Source organism: Haemaphysalis longicornis, unplaced genomic scaffold, assembly GCF_048455015.1.
Source record: "Haemaphysalis longicornis isolate Haplotype H1 unplaced genomic scaffold, Haemaphysalis longicornis Haplotype H1 scaffold_10, whole genome shotgun sequence".
Lineage (NCBI taxonomy): Eukaryota > Metazoa > Arthropoda > Arachnida > Ixodida > Ixodidae > Haemaphysalis > Haemaphysalis longicornis.
The window spans coordinates 37784649-37807457 of NW_027526204.1; the positions used below are offsets into that span (position 1 = coordinate 37784649).

Consider the following 22809-nt stretch of genomic DNA (forward strand, 5'->3'; position numbering starts at 1 on the left):
ATTGTAAGATGGCTTTCTTAATATTGTGTATTGCACAATGAAATATCGCCGTCTAGTGAAGGACAACGATTACTGCCGCACTAACTACCCCTCGCCGCCGTCGTTGCCTCGCCCCCAAGACGTGTGTACTCCGCGGCATCCGTCGCGTCTCTCTCTCTCGCTCTCTCCTGTAAGTCCGCAATGAGAAATTCTTCGGTGAACATTTGTACGGCTCACTACAGCCTGAGTTGTGACAGACGTAGCCGGGCTATAATATAACAATACTGTTATTAACGGCCAATAGTGCGTGTTCTCAGTCTGTGAGGTGAGAACAATGCCGGTGTACCATATTCAATTCGGGAAAACCTCGAACGTAGCTAAACCCCAACGTAGCCGATTCATTCAAATCACCACCTTTGCTGGGATCCCCTCGTTACGGGCTGGTAGAGGTCAGATGTTTTTTGTGCTTACGTGGTTTGGGTTTTCCAGGCTGAAAAACTGTTTTGAGGCGCGGCAAAAATATTCGTTCCGTACCGCCGTTCTCTTGTTTCTGAGCTCTGTTAGACACTGAAAACTAAACACAGGCCATGAGCCATATCTTGGAAACTGGAGGTTCCATAAAAAGGTAACAGTAATCTACCGAACTATTTCATTTAAACTGACAGGAATAAAATGAATTAAAATTTAATATTGTTGCAATACTTGCGATAAAATTGCATATGCGACCGTATTCCGCCACCTAGAAACACACAACAGAAATTTTTGACTTGGCACTGGGTCGTATGGGCAATTTTGCTATGGTTTTCGTTGCATGAGTTGAACCATTTGCCAAAAAATGCGCGTCTCGGCAGAGCTCACCTTCGTGAAACTTGTTATTTAAGCACAATTTCCCTTTACCCACATTCTACCTTGAGTGTGTTGCATCGATATAGCCACAACAACAAAAAAAAATCCCGCGGATACGTTTTCTGCCACTTGCACTTTCGATGCCTAAGCTCTAGCAATCGAAAAGCATTAGTATCGTGCTAGATGTCCTCACAGTTTAAAACGTTTGTTTGTTTGGTAAGCGAGTTCGAATGCCTGGTTCCCCCACAACAATCTCTGAACTAAGTTAGTTGCCAGAGATTTCCTCTTTATGCAACACAATTTATGACGGCTTGTTGAATAATTGTACCCGAAACTACGCTCTGGACTTGTATGCATATCTCTACTGTTTGTCAATGGGTCTACTTTTTGTATTTACAAATAAACAAATGAATAACTAGGTGATCTGAAGGAGCAGTTCACACCGACCTTTGTGGGACACACTGCGCCATGGTTCCTTGTAGTCACGCCTTTAGATGTCAGCTGTGGCTACGGTGAAAGGGATCAGTTCTCAATTACATCAAACGTTCTGGGTTATTTCTACAGCTGAAGAATTTTTCGGTCAACGACCGCAGCTGCCGCAGCACATGCTCCTAGTCTCCGCAGGCTGGGAAGGAATGAGTGTCTCCGCCCCGTGATTCAGCTGTGAACCTCGCATGCAGTTACTCAGTAGCGGCAGACATTGAAACTCAGCCGATCTTCTTTCTTATAGCGTCGCACGTTGATCATATGAATCCTTCTATTGACAATCCTTTTTCTCTTGCAGATGCAGCGATTCCAACAAAATTGGAGGAAGACAGCCGCGATCTTCGTACCAATCTACGCACTCGCCACGTGCCTATACTACGCTAATGAATTCAGTCTCACTACTTACGGAAGTCGGGTGGACCTTAGCAAAGACTGGGCCCCGTACTACAGGCGCAACAGCGGACGTGTAGGAAGAACCGATCCGCCCAGAGTTCTCTTGTGGGACATCCCGTTTGGCAGATTTCCTGACGGTCTTTCGGAAAATGTTTCAACACGGCTGGTGACTTGCCCTCAGCAGTGCATCGTAAGCTACGATCGCACCATGCTGATGTCAAGCGACGCAGTGGTCTTCCACGGTCCCGAAGTGAGATTCTACGATAGCCCCAAGTGGAGAGCCGCGCGCCAGAAATGGGTTTTCTGGAGCCAAGAGCCCCCGCCCCCCGTGGGCTCACTGAATGGAGTTTTCAACTGGACGATGACTTACCGGTGAGTAGGTGATGCTTGTGAAAAAGGACTCCCTCAGCATGGTGCACGGCTTCTCCATGAAGTACATATTCAGATAAAATTAACAACAGAGGTTCCCTCATCAATACTATACAAGAAATTCCTATTCTGGACAGCAATATTCTGTGTACTGTACAGATGAACAGAGCCCTGGAACAAAAAATTAGAAGCCGTTCCACTCAATGTGAAGGCTGTCGGAAATGCAGAGCAGTGATTCGCCATAATGGCCTGTATACCGCCCTTATCCGCTTACTGCTACCATACCATGCAATTCAAATTTCGCGCCTTCGCAGTGCTCGCGCGCCCCCTGCCTGAAACTGCGCCAGCGGGAGTTTTGATCTCATTGTGCTTTTCTCCCCGCACGTGCCGGCATTGCACTGCCATCGTAAATTGGGCCCATCTCCCCGCGAGGGGGACTCGAGTAAATGCGTCGCATAGGGGGTGGGTGTATTGCGTTAACGTTTAATGTTTGGGGAGTTGGTGGTAGTGAATGCGTTGTATCAGCAGCTTCTTGACGTAGTTTGAATGAGTCAAGGATATAAGGCGCGTTCGTAGCCTCCCATTCTGTGTCGGCTGGCGCAGTGGGTAGAGTACCATGTAGAGTGCGTTCCGCCCGCAGGGTCGAGGGATCGAAACCTGGCGCCGGATAGTATTTTTTTTTATATAGTGTAGGGGGAAGGGTGCGGACTACGACTACGGACGTCAACGCGGGTGACATCGTGAGTTACTGAAATGCTCTGCATTTAAAAAAAATTGGCGCAGTTTGCGCTAGTGGTGCCAAGTTGGAGAAACAGCGTAGCGATGTACAGCACGAACAGCGTTAGGGATTCGTACAGGCGCACAGCCAACGCCTCGTCGTTCTCGGATCATCTTGGCCTTCCAAAGTTCGAGCTGGGAAACGGGCATCTCGGCTTCAAGTTTCGCGTAGGCAGGTCTAGCCTAGGTCTAGCCTCCGCCGGCAGGTCTAGCCTAGATGTTTGGCTATTCGCTGCCGGTTAGTTGGGGTGGCTCTGCCGCAATACTCGGGGTTGGTTCGTAGTCGTCTGGTATGTTCTCGGGCAGCGACACGGCTTGTGTTCATGCTCCGCTTCTTCTTCCTCCGGAGTTACATACTCATAGAGTACCTTATTAAATATACTAGAGAGGAAAGTGCACCTGGTAATCAATGTAATCGTGGGGGTTTATGGGAAGGCCCCCCTTTTGGCGTGGGCTTGGCATGATAATTGGATTCTTAAGCGGATTTTGGGATTTGCTTTCTTCACTATGCATTAACACATCTACGAGCTACGAGGAAGCAGAAATCCTCCCTGTTCTGTGGTAGCTGTGTTTGGTGAAAAGGCACGCAGTGCGTGATCGTACCCGGCATTGGTCTAGCCGCAGTCGAAGGACGTATGACTGAGCGCGATAATATGCCGCCGCGAACGTTGTAGCTGACGAAAAAAAGAAACAAAACGTACTTCGACGAAGACAAGGTAAGACAGATACGTGTGCCTGAATCTGTCCTATCTTGTCTTCGCCCGCGACTGTTTAACGCCGCGTTTTCGTTTTTCTTCAAGTATGAACCAACTCGTTGAGCAACAAGTTTTGTTAAACTGTAGCTCATGGTCGGTGAACCGGTTCACTACGAAGACGACTTTTTCAGAGGCACGCTCAAAAAGCTTTCCAAACTCTTCAAAGAACTTATTATCTGAACTAGTGGTAACATAATAAAATAACAGCCCTAATGAGTTTCCGCCAAAACAGTGACATTGTTGTTGACTACCAGCTTGGCCTGCAGAATAGTAAGCAGAACCGCTCATGCGAAAACACGCTTTTTAATTCCTTTTGTTTTAACAGCCTGTTTTATTTTACACTTTTATAATAACACATCATTCTTTGCGCTTGCTGTGGAACTGTGTTCGAGAGAGAGAGAAACAACATTTATTTGTCCAACATTGTTTTGAAGCGAAGGAGACGGAGCCTCTTCGCCCCCCTCAGACGGCGGCCAGAAGTCCTTGGGCTCCGGTGGCGTCTTCGGCCATTTGGACAGCCCGCATCTGTACGTCCGGGTCGAAGATGCGCAGAACGGTCTCCCACTGCTCCTCGGTCTGAGTTAATAACGAAGCACCTAATGAATTCTGCTTCTGGGGACATTCCCAAATATTATGGCGTAGGTCCGCCCTGCCTGTGGATAGCTTACATTCGCTCGTGTAGAGCCCTGGGTAACAATGACTGTGCATGACCGGATTGGGGAATGCATTTGTTTGTAAGAGGCGCCAGGTTACAGACTAATTTGTTGAGGGTACAGTGAACGGGAGGATACTTAACCCGTTCCAATTTGTATTGATTAATTATGTCTCTGTACGAGACTATGCGGTCCCTCCCCATCCCAGCGCGTGAGAAGTGCTCAGATGTTTCTTCGACGTTTCCTCGGCTCGGTTAGCCAAACGTCGATTCGCGTCGTGAGCGTTCTCGTCACCTGGAAGAGAAGAGTGTGCCGGCGTGCATACGATTTGGACCTTCCTCCGGTCTTTGAAGCCGACCACAATTCTCCGTGCCTCCGGCGAGATCTGTGCCTTTGTAAAATTCCAAATTGCGGTTTTAGAGTCGCTGACAATAAATTTAGCTTTCGTGGAAGCCATCGCCATATAAATGGCCGCCTCTTCTGCCGCTTCCGGCGACGACGTCAGCATCGCGGCGCTATAGTTACGGAATTGCCGTTACGGTCAATAGCTTACACGGTCATGGCTTCGCGGGACGCGTATTCCGCGGGATCCACGTAGACCACGTTCGCGATGTTTTTGAACCTCTTTTGTATGGCGTTCGCTCTTTCTCGTCTACTTTCCTGGTTGTGTTCGGGATGCATATTCCTCGGTATAGGGGGGATGATGCCCTATGCCCAAGACGACCGCAGGTGTTGAAGACTTGCACTTTCTTCTTGTGCAAGAAGCATCGATATTCCGCACCGGGGTAGGGGCGTAAAGCGGAACTTTGGTACCTTCGAAGACGATATTAACCGAGCTCGTCTTGCCCATTCGTCTCGCCTGGAGAATCGCGGCGTGCTTCCAGTTGACCAGGCTCTTTGTGATGTCTTCTTGCGCGTCATAGGTGGGGATGTTGCGAATCACGCCTTTCGATGTGTCGCCGGGTGCCGTCACATACGCCGTCGTAGCGTAGGCGTGGTTGCCGACTTGAATTGATGCTACAATATTTCTTGGCATTTTCCATTTTCCATCTTTGGAGTACTCACGACCATGATCTGTCCGGAGTGGAGGCGAAAACGTCGTCACTCGCCCTCTCCGTCGACACTGCGGTGGCACGTAACGCACCGTCACGGAGCTGTGCGTAACTCACACGCGACGTGTTCAAGCCGTCGCGCCGTCGAATAACTACCTTGATATCTTCTCTTGGAAGCGGAATATGACGCGGCCTGCGCACGCCCAGCTGGTTTTGGACCTTGTGCGCCTGCTCCCGGCGAGCGCCATCCTGGTTTCGGGATTCTCGATCAGCGAGCCTAGCCTTGGCTCGGCTGCTTCGTTGCTGGTGGCTGATAATCCAGCCCGCGTCGTTTTCGTAGTCTTCGGGTGGGATTGGCTCACCTTACACTTCCACGGCTTCCATAATGCCTCGCTGGGTGTCGATTAGGCGTGGGCTGAGACTGCACTCTGGGCTGGAAAAGTCCCCGGCGGCTCGTGCCAGAGCGCCGCACTGTGTTCGAACTTTCGGCCACTAAAGCGTTTCAATTGGAATAAATGATGACACTAAGGCGAGCGCATGATGTAGTGGCGGTCCATGACTACACAGACGGCCTTGATGTGAGCCGCAGAGACGCTAGCGCCACATTCCTCTCTAGTGTATATTGTAAAAAACTATGTTATATATTTCCTCGGCCGATCGATGTTTTGCGGTAGTCGAAATGGTGCGCTGAGCGCGGAGTGACGTGGCGCCGCGTGCCATGTCGCCGCAGTGTCGTCATAGCTAGACTAGGCTTGGCTCCGCCCACGCACCTGCGCGAAGTCAGGTCAGCTTCGGCGCGGCCTTCGTGCCGAACAGCGTGCTCCAGAGGGTTTTTTTTTTGCTAGTTTTGCTCAAGCTTAAACAGCTCCGCTGTGAAAAAAGGATAGAGCTATAAAAAATAAAACTTTACATAAATCTTGTTGGGCCTTTATTGAATAAAAGGATCTGTTTGTTGCAGCCCGCTGCGGTGGCTCAGTGGCCAAGGCGTTCGGCTGCTGAGCCCGAGGATGAGGGTTGGATCACGGCCGCATTGCCTGCTTTCTTGATGGAGACTAAAGCTCAACCGCCCGTGTGTAGGGGTTTCGGCACACGATAAAGATCCCCAGGTTGTCAAAATAACTGAGGAGCCCTCCAGTAGTGCGCCCCTCATAGCCCACGTGTAGCTAAAGGCCGCGTTAAACCCCACAATCGTTCGAACTCTTATCGTCGCGACACTTTGCGGTGACGCGCTCCCTTCTTCACGCGATTCCAAAAGGTGGAAATTTAGATGTGGTATGTCAATTTTAAACAGCTGAATAATGTTTGAAGGTATGCTGCGGGTGAAAACGGCACATACTTTAACGTTACGCTAGAAATAAGCTCCTCCGAATTAATACTGTCTACAAATTTTCCGCCTCAGTATCACTAATATTTGCTTTTTTTTTTCGAAGGTCGGACTCGGACATCTGGAACCCATATGGTATTATTGCAGAACGGAAGACAAAGCAAAGCTACCAATATCAACAGACCTGGAAGATATGGCGACGCAAGTCAAGGATGGCCACTTGGGCTGTTAGCCGTTGCAAAGCACGCAGCCGTAGGGAGGACTATGTGAATCAGCTTCGGAAGTACGTCCGTGTCAACGTGTACGGCAAGTGCGGACAACTAAAGTGCCCTAGAGCAAATAGTACCAGTTGTTACGAAATGTTTGAGGAGAAATACTTCTTCTACCTTTCCTTTGAGAACTCCATCTGCAGAGACTACGTCACCGAGAAATTCTTCAATGTCCTAGAATACGACATCGTTCCCGTGGTCCTCGGTGGAGCCAACTACACTGCCATTGCCCCTCCGGATTCGTTCATTGACGCGCTTAGCTTTAGGTCTCCGAAACACCTTGCCGAATACTTAAAAAGAGTAGCCGGTGACTTTCAGCTGTATGCGAAATATCTGTGCTGGAAAGAAACGCACACTCTGGCAAATTTTCCTAGATTCGATGCCCTCTGCCGTGTCTGCAAAAAGCTGCACAGCCCATCTTTCCGACAGACGACGGTAGTGGCGGACATGTTTCACTGGTGGAACACAATGTCGCATTGTTGGTCTTGGAATTTTACCAACTGAAATAAAGTTTATGTATTCTCATCGGTCAAAGAAACTTCACAGCTCCATCCTTATTCTGTTTTCTTGAGGCTAGAACCCTCCCCGTATATATGCTCATCATAAACGTGTGTCAGAAGACGCATGCGGCAAAACTAACAATTCCGCTGTCAGAATTCAATGTGTATTGGCAACGTGGTTGAGGAGATGCTTGTTCAACTGCATTTTTTCAGCGCTTAAACTTTTCACGATTACACGGCAATTGGAGACCTAACGTAGATGCTAATTAAACCACTGCTGTGGGAGCTAATTTAGGGAACACAGCGCCTAGAATACTAAGCGCGGCGCTCTAGCTGATCGCTGCAGGCATGGCTTTTGTTCCGACCGACTGCATCGGCCAAAGCGTCGGCCGTTGTAAGACGGTGGTTCGAGACCGGCTGTTGCCTCGTTTTTTTTTATCATTAAATTGAACTATATTTTTTTGTGGATTAGGTTACTGGGGTTATAAATGATTTCTTTGTGTGCGTTACGTCATGTTGTTATGTTTAGGTTAGGCTGCCTAGGTTCACGTTATCTAGAGGAACGTAGCGTCAGACACGCCAATTTTGTTACTGAACGGCCGTGGACGTCGATATAATGGACTGAAGCCGCTTTGGTGGATACAAAATATCACCGCTGGGAACGACGGACAATTTTACATAATCATCTTGACTCTGCCGTCTCATTTTCTAACCCCCGCTGGACTGCTAAAGCCCGTGTAATAAATTTTCTGATATCCCAAACCACTTTTCGGAATCACAAAAATCAGTGTACTAACACTCACCCTCGAGTATGTATCGAAAACAAGCTGGTCACCAAAGATGTGCATCCTGGAGTTCCACAAACCAAAGGACCGCACGGGATGAATGATAATCCGACAGGTATAGCCCGAAGTAACACCAGTCACTCATCCCGTACGGCGCGTAGCTCAACGGAGGTAAGCCATGGAAGAATCGGACACTTTTCTCATTCTTCAAACGCCACTTATCACTTGACAATGTATGGGTACGAGTTGAGTAGTGCTCCGTGTTAAACCACCGTTCAGCACAGCAAAAACTAGACGGAGACCGTGAGTGACGGGGACAGGCGCTGCATCGAATTGTATTTTATTATGATGAAATACGTCTGTATAATAAAACACTACCGTAAACAGATAGGTACACTGCGGGACTGTGCCTGTCATACCGTAAACAAGACGGTCTGTGTATTTGTATAATTGCGCAGTGACGTCGTAGCCTTTTTTGCTTACCTTAGTGTCTTTTTAGATATACAAAAGAAGCTCGTTAATTCTAACCGCAAGAGGATGTCATCTCTGTTCTAATTGTAATGGAAGTTCGAAACAACGAAAGAAGAGTAAGAACAATACGCAGCTATTGGGAAGCAGTTGGAAATGTCGACAAAGTGATGCTTGCAAAAATAAAGTGATGGAAGCCTGCCTTTCCTCCTTCAAGGTGACAGCCAGCACTTTTTGCTCGAATTTATGTGGGCGGGCTTCTCTTCGGAACTGAAGAAGAGACGAGCGGCATTCAACAACCCTGTCATGGCATCAGAGCCGACGGCGGCGCTAGCTGCTGCTTACCTAATTCTTACCTAATCACGATACTCCGGGAAAATATTTTAGAGGGATTTGAAGGTTCTTTTTATGCCCTGCGGGCGGATGCGATAAAAGAGCACATTAATGATAAAATACCATAAAAGAAAAAGGTGCAGATATGTATACTTTCGAAGAAATTGAAGGAATCAAAATGTTTTGTAAATCCATAAAAATTTTAATGCAGCAGCGGAGAGCACAGCAAACATTCCGGCGGCAGAAACCCGCGGCTGAACTCTGCAGATATAAAAGACCCGGCATTGATAAGGCTATCCCCAGAATACGAAATTGCAGCTGAAGGAGGTGACGCGCCTGATGCTTAAAAATCGTCGACACGTAAAAATATAGTGTATGAAGATTCGTCTTCATTGCAGTAACTGCACAGCGATTTTTACACCAGATGAAACCTGTGTAGAAGTTTATTCTAATGGGGTACACGACAACGAAGGCCCGTAATAACCCTCTCATCGCAAAGGGCACCAGGCAGGTTTTCACAAGAAGTTTAGATGGCAGAGATCCTTCAAAGGCAATCAAATTGATGCTTGATGCCCTTGAAACTTCATCAATCTACGATACATTGCAGTAGTTATTAAAGAAGCGTCGTTTATAAGTGGCGCAAAGGCTGATATCCTTACTAGTGAGTCTCCTGCATCGTTCAAAGTGTCCCCGCATGTAGCGAAACCCAAAGATGAACTTCATTAATACGGGGTGGCAGAAGTGATCATAAGGTCCGTAGGAGAGGAGAGTCTTCAGGGGAAGGAAGGACTGCGTATACGAAGAGGATATGTGAAGTTATGATTGGAGGCGATATCGATTTGCCCAACTTTCGTAGTGCCAAGACAATACCCAGAACCGTGCCCAGAATTCAGCACAGAATATGGGGAACCTATTCCGTATTTTTCATCACGTTCAGAAGCATCTGTATATATTATAGCACCTTGCTGAATTGAGGCCAAATGATCTTGGAGTAGACCATTGAGCAGACGGCCGGGTAATAGTTTTAGGTTTTGGGGAAAGATATATTCCGGAAGTTTAGCATTATGGATATTGCCCATGTCAAGAGATGGAATCACCCTATTTATCGCAACACATAATGAAGAGAGCAAGCTTTCTATTAGTGTGCTTAGACGACAATAGCATCCCGGCCACTGGTGCACAAGAAATGCAGCTGGCTCAGCCACAAAGATAAACAGCTCCGCATCCAATTTAGAGCCATTGGCTCTCAGTAAAGAGTGAGGGCATATGGTTCTTAGGCAAAGCAAACCGACAATGGCAAACGGCCAACCCAGAATAGAACACACCCGAACTCTAAAATTCATGAAGCAACATTCAAAACGTCCGCCACGAGGCATTTTGGGATTGGTTTCACCCGATTTTAATTACGTCCACGTCCCCTTCCCCCACTTGACGTAGAGTCTTCCTGCCACAATACCTCCTCCTCCTCATTTCAAAATGTCCACGGCGGGGGATTGTGGGATTGGTTTCACCCGATTTCACTCTTTCTCTCTGTTCTACTCGTAGAGTTTCATACAATACGAAATTCCATGGTTCTACTCTCCGTAACTTATCATTAGAGCAGTTTCGGAATGCCCCGGAGCTGCCCAAGGACCGCCCTTGACAGGAAACCAAATAAAAGCGGCACTTGTCGCTTCGCCACCAAGTCCCAGCGTCATCGCGAGCAGCATAATGGCCGCCTCCACGTCCGCGCTCTGTGGCGGTCGTGTTGTAGTTCTGCGTGCGCTCCGTTTGCGCCGTTTCCGGCGGTTTTCGTCGCAACGCACTTGCACTTTTCACTAACCACCCTTGAACTTCTCGGTGCGGTTTACCATCTTCATAGTTTGGCGTGGCACTGCCGGGTTCGGTTGGCATCAAACCAGGTGCGCCAAGTGCGGACAGCTGTGTCGGTGTGTCTACAAGCGAGAGGCGACGTTTATGTGGGTGGCGGGTGTGTTTCCGCCTGTCTCCTGTGCTTAGAAGTTGGAAACAGCGCTTCGGTGATGACAGGCATTACGCGGGCATCGAGCGGTGTTCCCGGAGAAAATTCCTGCCTGGTAACGTGTGGTGTTCAGATTTTGAATCCCGCTTGCCCGAAAGTGAGTGAAGGTCTGGTGCTTCAAAGCGGGAGCGGCGGGGCCGTGTGGCTTGTTTTTAACCTCTAAACTTTTCAAGACTGTTGATACCCGGCAGTCTCTTGTAAGAGGGGATCTAGCCTTGCACACGGCAGCTCCGCGGAAGATTCGTTTTTGTCGGCTCTGCCTCGCAAGCCCGACGGTGTAAATAAGGAAGGATAATGAGAAAGGAGAAAAGGGGAAAAAAAAAGAGTATACGTGGGTGCACTCGTGTTTCAGCTGTGTCAGAACTACGGCAAGAAATCGAACCCACAACTTTGCGTTTAGCTGTGGGCCTTTGCTGAAGTGCCATTGCGGTGGGTAGAGATGTGAAGGGACCATCAGGACACCGTATGCCTGTTTTCTACTTGAAAGAAGTAGTAGATAACTCGCTTTGGTAACCCACTCAACTCTGGCATTGTATAAAAATTCTTTTCTCATAAAAAAAAATCACTGCATTGGTAACCTTTCATATTTGTTGTTAGACATCAGCTTTGGTGCCTGTAGGAAGGTGCCAAAAAGAATTATCAGTGTGCAAACTCCATCACGCGTTGAAGTGGGGGGAAAAAAAAAAAGAAAGGAATTATTGACAGCATCCTTTGTCGACAATGGCGGCCTGTCACTCAGGCGGGGTGATTGTTGTATAATCCGGCTTAATTGCCTCAAGTTTACACCACTGTTTGATGTGTCAGTCTTCAAATGAAGCAGAGTTGTATGTTTTTATTCTCCTTTTAAATTTGGTTAAACGTTGAAAAGGTGCAGACATGCAAACGATGCTCAAGTTGAAGTAGTTTTAGACGTAATTGATAGTAGAAATTTACGCATGGTAAACCACTACAGAGGTTCAGCCATGTCAGCTGACACCCGCTGCGGCGGTTCAGTGTCGGCTAAGGCGTTGTGCTACTGGACCCAAGGATGCGGCTTTGATCACCGCTGCCATAGCTGCTTCTCTGATGGAGGCGAAAAGTGAAAACGCCTGTGTGTTGAGATTTCACAGCATCTTAAAGATACCCATGTGGTCAGAATTAATCCAGAGCCACCCACTGCAGCATGCGTCATAGCCAGGTGTATCTTTACCACGTTGGTCCGTAAAATTTGAGAAATTTTTGTTTTAGCTAAACAGGATTCAGCACGTTCTTGTGTTGGCTTAGTTTAGTTCTTACACACTTGTGCCTTCAATAATAGTAACAAGAAAATGCCGTGCCTTTTCCAACCTTGGAGATAGACTGTTGTGGGTTTTTACAATGCTTGACAACAAATAGCCTCGGCTGAAAATTGTTAAAACAATTGTTAGTTTCCTCTTTTATTTTTTGACTGAGTTTGAGGGTTAGGTCTGCGTTGGTGTGTCCAAAACGTGTACCGTAAAGTGTCCAAAACGTGTACCGTACAATGAGATACGTAAATATTCAGAGAGTGCTGTGGACAGTGAAATGCCACAAGCGCTACTGCGGTCAAAAAAGGTGTCGGAACTAACATGAAGTGCAAAGCCCATTACATAACGAAGATAGCTTCAAGATGAAGATGGCAAGTGTGGATTCAGACTTTGCCGTGGAATTTCCAAAAGTGAGACGGCGGGTAGAAGACGGTGCTGACAAGGAAAGTTAGAAAAAAGTTCAATGCTGTGTGTCAGTCTTCCGGGAGCAACTGGAGGAGATTCTTAACCACCTGGACGGTAGCACTGCAGAACATTAATCTTCTCCACTGGTGCTGGGAGTGTTATGTCAGAATCTTTTGTGTCTGTATATCAATGTAGACATGCAAGTTGGAGCAGAAATGTTATGCCACCGACTTATGTTACCAGCCTTGCTTGTCAACTGTGTCTTACTTGCCTGTAGTACTCTTTGTGGTTTTGTTTAATATGAGCATGCTTTCATTCAGTCTCGGATTGAGTCCTTAAAACAAAACAAAAAAGATAACCATTAACTTGTTGTTTGTTAATTCTAAACTGCTGACATAGCCGCTGCTGCAAAAGGCTAATAAGAAGCGGATTTGAGTTCGTTGGGAATTCAACTCGGGTCTCCGCAGTAGGGGCCTAGTCCATGTGCCTAGCCCGTGCGTAAGCAGTACGGATGTGCGCCAGCCACTGAGAACTCTTATTCCGGGGAAAGTGTGGCAAGAAATCTCGCCAAATTTGTCTGTCCAAGTTATTTGCGCCAAGGGACGAAGAACCGGAAGCGAAGAAATGGACGCAAACATGATGCAGCGGCAAACACGTCCCAAAAGTATGGCTTGGCTTTCGAGAGAGAAATTGTCATCCCTTTCGAGGTCGCTGTGTTTGTGGTGGCAATCACTGTTTGAGGCAGCACTTCTCGGCAAAGGTATGTGCAGGAACGTTACGCGGTGCCTGCAAGTCCGCTTTCCCGCGGAACACCGCAGCTTTGCGGGAAAGCCCGAGACACGAAATGCGGTAGTAGGTTATAGTACTTCCAAATTTTTTTTTTCTTTGTGTGTGAGTATGTCATGCCGCAATGTGCCTTTCCTCTATATCATAGTGTGCCCCCCATAATGAAAAAATGTTATTGGTTTCCTTCCTGATGGTTTTTCTAGGAAGAATTTGCTGATAGTGTTTGCACCTATCTTAGGGGAGTTATTTGGTATGCTTACCTCTATTTACGTTAGTCTTCCCATGTGTCTATGAAAGAGGGAAAAAATATTTCATTAATGCATGCAGTTAACTGTTCTTTTATTCACTAGTGGTGAATCATTGGGACAGATAGCTCGCTCCTCTGAGCACATAAGGACTGGTCGCCGCACATATGTCAGTCTCCGTCACTCGGACTGCATTGTCAAGAAATAATGTGATGTTGCCATTGACTCTAAAAATATGCACTGCGCCTTTTTTTATCACTTCATAATTTTTTTTTTGTACAATTCCAAATGACTTGCAGTGCGCTCTGACATGTCTGCTAGAAGTGGTTTGATGCATAGTGTACTGCTTTGAGTGCATTTAAAAGCGGACTTACTGCGTATTTTTTTTCTGTTCCAGCCTTAGGACTTCAAGAATGAAAACGGTGGCCTTCTGTGCGAGATTTCTACGAGGCTCTTTTTTTTGCCTTGTCCCAGTGGTTTCTTTTATCATTTAGGATTCTCCAGAATTTCATTTTTCATGGCCTTCTGAGGAATTAACAAGTGTAACGTTGATTGGGATACAAACAAACCTAATAAGGTGTACGGTGGAAGCAAGAGCCCACACTTGGTGTAAAAACTTGGTGTAGCCTGGTGCGCTTTTTTAAAAAACTGTCTGTGTTGTATTGACACCAGTCCACCTTCTTTAAAGTGTTAGTTTGTTACACAGAGTGTCATGTTATCAGTGATGACTGACTGAATATTGCTGCTGCTCTGATTGTGGTTTTCCACTTTTTGTTTTTCATGTTCTGGAAGTTTGGGAAGAAAGTGTTCTGCAAGTTCCTGGCTTCCACTAAACGACGTATTCATTTTGTAATGAGAAAATGGTTCACTATATTGCGGCATGTTTGTGCTCCATTGGAAATCGTTACTGAAGTTTTCTCGTGTGTGATGACTATTGAGAAGGGTTTGTAGTTACAGCCTGTTTTGCAAATATAAAGTTTCGAATGATGCTCCATTGAAGAGAGAATGAAACATATTTTTCACTCTTTTTTTGTGGCTGAATCGTAAATTAAACCTGCACAACATTTTAAGTTTTGCTGTTTAGTGAAAAAAAAGATGCTCAGTTCAGCTGTAAAACTGGCGTGATAACTGCACGCACCCTCTGTGGCCACCTTATGAAAAATTGTTATTTTCCGCCCAGTTTATGATTAGTGTCTTTTCTTGTTCACGTGCGGCTACATAGGTTAGACATGCCTGCTGTTCAGTACATACTGCCTAGTAGACTTGAGGCTGTGCCATCACATTTGCTGTCACAAAATCGGCGGGGACTTGAATGCACTTTTTGCGCAAAAAAAGAAAAAGAAAAATTCAGGGGTGTCACTGTGTGCAAATTGAGGAACGAAACTGAGAACAGGTCCTGCTTATCCTGGACACCAAGTTGATGGAATAATCCCAGGAGATTCATAATTAAACTTCATCGTTGTTTTGTGATGTCCCATCACTTCCGGCGATTTTGCTTTCACCCTACTTAACCAGATCTTGTTGCCTCTTTCCGACAGTTAGCGACGCATTCAGAAGTGCTTAGTGACCAGTAGCCAATAACAGCCCTCTCTAAAAAAGCCTCCACCTGGGTCTCTGCACTACTGGATTAAAATCAAAATTCTATCGGGGCTCGATCATTCTAAACAGGCTTTTAGGCGGAAGGTTCTGAGGTGATGGTAGACTGCAAGCATTATCGGTGGCTGTTCCAGAAAGCGATTGCACCCCCCTCAATCCGCTGCCGACCGTTCTCTGCTCGCAGGAGAAGGTGGCGTCAGCGGCGAGCTGGGCTACATGGAGTCCTCATCGCGCAGCGGCAGCCGCGGCGACACGCGCACCTACCAGTGCAACCTGTGCACCTACCACACCGAGCGGCGGGCGCACATAGTCCGGCATCTGCGCGGCCACACGGGCGAGCGGCCGTTTGCGTGCGCCCACTGCGACCGCTGCTTCGTGCACAAGCACCACCTCGACAGGCACCGGAAGCGCGCACACCCACGACGGGAACAGCGGCCGCTGCCGCCGGCGCCGCTGGCGGACTTTTTGGAGCTGGAGCTGCAGCCCTTCGACGACGACGACGTTTGACACGGACCGGACATCTCTGTGGCCTCATCTGAAGCTGAACGCGGCTGGAATGTGCGGTTCACCCAGAGTTACTCAATATGCAGCCGCTGTGAAACTGCCCACTGGCAGATGATTTAGTAAGGCCTGTTAGTATTGGGTGACTCCATGCCAAAGGAGTCTTGGCAAATTTTAATCTTCCGGATATGCTTCCAAAATTTATTTTAGCACTTTTGGGCTGAGTTAGTTCCCAAGATAATTAGAGATAATTGGTCATTTTGGGGGGAACAGTAGACAGAACAGCGTTAGTCATAAAGCTGTAATCTTTATATTTTCAAATACTATGAACCATGGTGAATGCAATATTCAAAGTGAAACTCGGTAAAATATTTTTGGCGAAACAATTTTTTTTTGGCCTTACAGTGGCCTTCGAAGATCTTCAAAAGACATAAAAGGTGATGCGTTTTAAAACTTTTTTTGCCAAGAGGTGATTACAAGCGATCGCAACTTGTAATGTCTCCTTCAGAAACATTTTTAGAAGGTATTACTTTTTACGTCTTTTGCAGATATTTGGAGGCCAGTGTAAGGACAAAAAAAAAATGTTTCGCCAGAAATATTTTTTACCGAGTGTCACTTCTCGACTCAAAATTGCTAAAATAAATTTTCGCAGCATATCCGGTAGAAAAATTGCCGGGCCTCCTTTGCCGGGCCTCTTTCGCCCTATTACGTTATGTACAGTTCTGCGCAAAAAAAAAACAGAAAAAAAGACGGGGACTGGAAAAGACACAATTAAAGAGCGCTCTTGTGTTGTGTCTTTTCTATTTTCTAGTCCCTGTCCCCATTGGCCCCATGTATCGAAAAGTGGTTCACGGTTAACCCCCTGCACTGTGGGTGACTGTGCTGCCATCTGTCGGCAGAACGCTCAAGTAATGCTCAAGCACACGTGGTTGCTGCTGTAAGTCATAGAAGAAAAACTGTGGAAGCATGAGGATACATTACCTCATTTAGTGTTTTCCAATATGAAGAGCAAGCTTTAGTTTATTAGGCTGTGTTATTAAAGGAGCCTTGAAGAGAAAACACAAGTTTGGTTCATTTGAAAGATTGCCTCGTTATAATCGTACTAACACCACTTTTAACATAAACTTCGCTCAAATAAGCTACATAATTAGGAAAAAAGGGAATGGACATGCGACCCACCAGCTGATATTCCGCAACAGAGCCTAGGATGTCATACCAGCCAGCTCTGCGATTGGCGGAGGGCGGTAAAAGCAAACGCAAATTAGGCAGAGTTTGCAGGCTTGCCGAACGAGCTATTTGCGCTTAAATTTAGAGCACAATCCTTTAATAGCAGCAAGAATGGTGGGACAAACAGTGGAAGTTACGAAAGCACAGTATGCTTAGAATTACCGATGCGTACTGCTGTTGGTACTGCGCGCACTATGCTTGGTTTAGCTGCACGGAACTGTGGGGCTTTGGGGGTTGTTTCAGACGACACTGGCTAATTGACAGAAGCAATGGTGTCTTACGTGAACATATTTGTCGAGTGAGCACTGTTTCACGAAACGATTATTTTCTCCCTGAACGAACAAACCAAAAGCAGAAAATGGCTTGCCATGGTATGGCGGCGCCATCTAGGTTCACTAACGGCAAACAAGGCTTCCTGTTATGTCATTGCAGACCACGAAAATGCACGATTTAGCGGGAAAATCAAAATTTTAGCCTCAATAATTAATTTTTCAGTGAATAAAGCATTGTTTGCATTCGGACAAGCTCCGGGGGCACTATAAAACAGGAAATCTTTAGAATAACACAAACTTGTATTTTGTCTTCATGGCTCCTTTAAAGGGACCCTGCAACACTTACCATCGACTACTCGGAATGTATTTTGGTGTAAAGTCTATTGTCCCAGCAATCTCCTCCGGCAAGAATTATGAAAAATCCGTTCACTATCACCGAAACTACGTGCGATGAAAAATCGCGCATAAATGTTCCCTCTCAAGTCAACCGCGGACAACGCGGCGAAAGCTGCGCGCTCTCTCCCCGGAGAGGGGGGCGGCGCACGGCGTTGTGTTCAGTGGCCTTCGATATGTCACAGGCCGGGGAGTTCCGTCCTTTTCCCCGCAACATGGGCGGGTCTATTTCCGGTCTGGTGCCACAAAAAAGCAGGCATGTGGCCTGCTCGCAAGCAAGTGCTCAGGCTGGTAGGGCGTTTTTGGAGCAATAAACGTTTGTTGTCGAGTGGGCTCGTTGAAAGTGGAATACTTAGTTTGTCACTCAAACTCCGTGCGCACTCTAAATAAAAGAAACACCAAAAGCATGCGGACAGGTTCAGACATAGAAGAGGTTCATACGCAGCGCCGACGACGGCTGATCGTCACAGGAAATGCCGGAATTTAGCCAAGTTGACCAGCGACAGCCAATAGGACAGCCATGGCCCGATTGACGTCGCAGAGGCCATGCCAGTGGTGCACAATGAGCAGAATTGAAGAGAGCGCGGTTGGTTTTTCCGCTTCTTTCACGACGATTTGCGCGCTTACCGCTTCACGTGCACGTGTAATATTTGGCTCGGGTGTTCCTGGAAGTCTAATCTAAACGTCGCTCAGGTTTACTTGCACTGCACGAAGAGTGTTGCAGGGTCCCTTTAAGTCGGTGTTTCCCAAAGTCCAGTTTCTGCTCACCCCCCACCCCCCTTTCCTAGATGCAGCGACAGTACACTTGCCTCTCGGCTTCTGAGAAGCAGGGGGGCTCCCGCTGCCGGGATTCTGAAATGGAGTTTCACAACTGGTGTATATTGAAAAACTCTCTCGTTCACCGAGTACAATGTAGGCACTTAAGTGGGGGACACTGCACTTAGAAAAGCCCCCTTTCATTTTTAAGTAAACTCTGTGAAGCTTGCCAGTAGTTTTGCTGCTTTTTCCCCACTGATTTCAAATATGCGACTATTTTTTGAGTCAATTAGTTCCCAAGATAATTAGTGATAATTAGTCATTTTGGGGGAACAGTAGACAGAACAGTGTTAGTCGTAAAGCTGTAACTTTTTATATTTTCCAATACTATGAACCCTGGTAAATGCAGTACGGTATTCAAAGCAGTTTTTTGGTGCTCCGCTTGGAACTAATTTTACAGCTCATTGAACTTTGGTGGCACCAGTGGCAAGGAACCATTTTGAGTGCTCATTTCAAACACCAAAGTTAAATGAGCTGTAAAATTAGTTCCAAGCGGTGCACCAAAAAAACTGCTTTGAATAACTCTGTAGAATCTATCATCATCAGCGTTGCACCGAAGACATCACCATCATCGAAGCCTGTCGTCATTGCACGATCGGCGTGCGCTCGCGCTACATCTTCTTTTAAGTCGCCATTAAACCTTCCGACCGCTCGGTCGCTCCCTCCCTTGTCTGAAGGCCTCTCTCATCCTCAGTGGCTAAAGAATCCCACAATCTGGTGCCGAAACCCGGGATACAACGACAGCGACAGGCAGGGCCTGACCACCCTCAACGACAGGGCCTGCTTGACTTTCCACGAACCAGCCACTGATGACCCGAGATGACCTCCCTGGAGCGCATGCTGAGGCGCCGAATCACTTTGCGAGCCAAGCTCAACGGCTTCTTAAAGGAAATCGAAGACGGCCTACGTGATGGACGCTTGACCACACCGATGGATTTTGCTATTTCCCTCGAAAGAATCGAATTCATGTTCAAGCCGATCCAAAAGCTGGATGAGGACATCTACCGCGAACACCCACAGGAACTCGACGCGGAAGAGACCTCCGACGTGACAATGTTCAACGACAGCGTCGTCAAGATCACGGCAGAGCTTCGTTACCGCTCCCAAAACCATCCGACTGGTGAGTCTCGCCCTTCAAGTTCATCGACTAGAGCCAACGCTGCTGAGACTGTACCGATACGGACGAAATTACCGAGAATAGAGCTAACGAAGTTTGACGGCCATCGTAGAAACTGGCACAAGTTTTGGAGCCAGTTTGAGAGCTCTATTCATTCGAATCCTGAGTTAAAGGACACAGACAAATTCCACTACCTGACGAACCTACTAACAGGAACGGCGGCTTCTCCTATATCAGGATTACCGATGCCTGCTACGCTGACGCTGTAGAAATTCTTAAAAAGCGATTTGGAGACAGTGAAGTCATCGTACAAGATCACTTGCACGCTTTGATTAACCTGAAACCTGTCTCGTCATCGTCAGACGTAGCAGAGTTACGCAAGCTGTACGACAAAGTACAGGTGCACTGTAGAAGCATGAAAGCGCTGGGGACGCATCCCCTGACGTACTGCTCCATGCTCCACGAAATCGTGCTTCAGTCGCTGCCTCGAGATATCGTTCTGCGTTATCACCAGCGATCGAAGATAAAACGGGATGTGGCCGATTCGGGTGCCACAGAACCTTCGTCGCAGCCAGCGGACAAGCACGAAAAGAAGTTTGAAGACCTAATGACCTTTTTCGGCCAAGAGCTCGAATGTCTCGAAGCAGTAATGCCAGCATTATCGAAGGGATCGGACCCCCCGAGAGCCGCGAAACAGCATGATCTGCGTCGCACATCAAACGCCGATCACTTACCATCTGCGGCTTAACTTATCACTTAAGGGGAGACACTGCTCTTAAAAAAACTTTTTAATTTTTGAGTAAACTCTGTGAAACTTGTCAGACTTGTTGCTTTTCCTCCACTGATTCTAAATATGGCATTATTTTTTTTTGTTGGTCAATTAGGTCCCGAGATAATTAGAGGTAATTAACCATTTTTGGAGGAACAATAGACAAAACTGTGTTGGTAAGAAAACTTGAATCTTTACATTTTCCAACACCATGAACACTGGTGAGTGCAATAAGACAATCAGTTTTTTTATGCGTCGCTTGGAACTAATTTTACAGCTCATTAAACCTTGGTGGCAACACTGGCAAGGAGCCATTTTGAGTGCCAACTTCAAACACTGAAGTTTAATGAGCTGTAAAATTAGTTCCAAGCGACGCATAAAAAAACTGATAGCCTTATTGCACTCACCAGGGCTCATAGAGTTGGAAAATGTAAAGATTACAGTTTTCTGACCAACTCAGTTTTGTCTATTGTTCCTCCAAAAATGGTTAATTACCTCTAATTATCTCGGGACCTAATTGATTAACTAAAAAAATAATGCCATATTTGAAATCAGTGGGGAAAAAGCAGCAAGACTGACAAGTTTCACAGAGTTTACTTAAAAATTAAAAGAAATAGTTTTAAGAGGGGTGTCCCCCCTTAACATATGCGAACATAAGGAAGTGGCTACTGCCTCTTCTGATTCCGCGGCTGACAACAAAGAAGTTTCGCTTACCTCTACATGGAATCCTAAGGTACTTGGATTGCGGTGGAATATAATGACTGACACTTTTGGCTTCAAACTAGAGTCTGTACCGAAGACCTCAACCGGGCGTGCCGTAACAAAAAGACTTGTTCTGCACTCCATTGCAAAGGTGTACGACCCGCTTGGTTTTCTGAGTCCTTTCGTGGTTACTGCGAAGATACTCCTACAGGATTTGTGGAAGCAAAACCTCGACTGGGACGACGAACTTCCCGATGACTTACTGCACAAGTGGTTGGAATGGTGTGAGGGACTCCAGGCTCTAAGCGAACTTTCCGTTCCGAGGTTCTTGGGTGAAAAACTACAGGGACGCATAACGACGACAATTTTGCACATTTTCACCGATGCTAGTCCTCGAGCGTACGGTGTCGTTGCTTACGCCTGTATCCAAGATACAGAGGGAAACAGGACGACGCGCCTGTTATTAGCCAAGAGTAGAGTCGCACCCTTGAAGGCTGTCACGTTAGCCAAACTGGAACTAACGTCGGCTTCTCTTGCTGCACGAATGAGTACATACATCAAGGACAATACCGACCTGAACATCGTCGAGACGCATCTGTGGTCCGACTCCTCGATCGCGTTGTGCTGGATACGCAAACAAGCCGATACGTGGAAGACTTACGTGAAGAACAGAGTCCACGAGATAAGGAGTATTACGGCACCCGATCAATGGCGATTCTGCCCAGGTAGAGAGAATCCCGCCGACCTCCTGACACGAGGAAGTACAGCGCGAGAACTTCTGCAGTCGACGTCATGGTTGCAAGGACCTTCTTGGCTACCCGACCCAACCATCTGGCCCACCGAACCGGAAGCACCTAATGTACAGGCTTGCTATGCTGATGCGGAGATGAACCCGTTGTCACTGGCACTTCCAGTACCCACTTCGGAAGGAACGGATTTCACTCGCTTCAGCTCCCTCCTCCGCCTTCACAGGGTGATGGCGTGGGTACTCAGATACGCCAACAATCTTCGAAACCAAGAGAAAGTTTCCGGACCATTGACTGCCGACGAAGTTGAGAACGCCCAGAGCTACTGTATCCGACACACACAAGCCTGCTTCTTCAAAGAAGAGATACAGTGCGTAAAAGAAAACCTCCCCTTGCCTACAACCTCATCGCTGAAGACCGCTCGTTTGTTTCTTGAAGAGAACAATCGTCTTCGGGTTGTAGGGAGGCTACAGGCCAGTTTCGAGAATTACGACTCGAGACACCCTATTTTGATACCCAACCAGTCTCATTACGCAAGGCTTCTTGTTCTCGACGCACACGCAAAGCTTGGACACGCCGGACTTTGCGACACGCTTGTCCAGCTTCGTGAACGTTACTGGATTGTTCGAGGACGTCAATTGATAAAGAAGCTCCTGAACACCTGCGTAATTTGCAAACGCTTCCACTCAAGACCACTAGTTCAAGATGAAGCGCCACTTCCTCAAGACCGCGTAACAGCAACGTCCCCCTTTCTCGTCTGTGGTGTAGACTTCGCGGGACCACTGTATACAAGAGATACATCCCAGGACAACCGTTGCTACATCGCTCTTTTCTCGTGTGCTTCAACTAGAGCTCTTCATCTCGAGTTGGTGGAAAATATGACTGCAGAGAGTTTCATATGCGCGATGCGTCGCTTTGTCTCACGGCGTGGATTGTGCAAGACCATCTACAGTGACAACG

The 22809-nt window shown here is 47.1% G+C and overlaps 1 protein-coding gene across 1 annotated transcript; it reads left to right on the plus strand.

Annotated features, from left to right (window-relative positions):
• The first annotated feature begins 10896 nt into the window (after window positions 1-10896).
• LOC144158380 (zinc finger protein ZIPIC-like) lies at window positions 10897-18769 on the plus strand. Its single transcript, XM_077689246.1, has 2 exons — window positions 10897-11064; window positions 15491-18769. Exon 2 carries the CDS (start codon window positions 15523-15525, stop codon window positions 15811-15813), a length of 291 nt encoding a protein of 96 aa, XP_077545372.1. The 5' UTR covers window positions 10897-11064; window positions 15491-15522; the 3' UTR covers window positions 15814-18769.
• Window positions 18770-22809: the final 4040 nt, after the last annotated feature.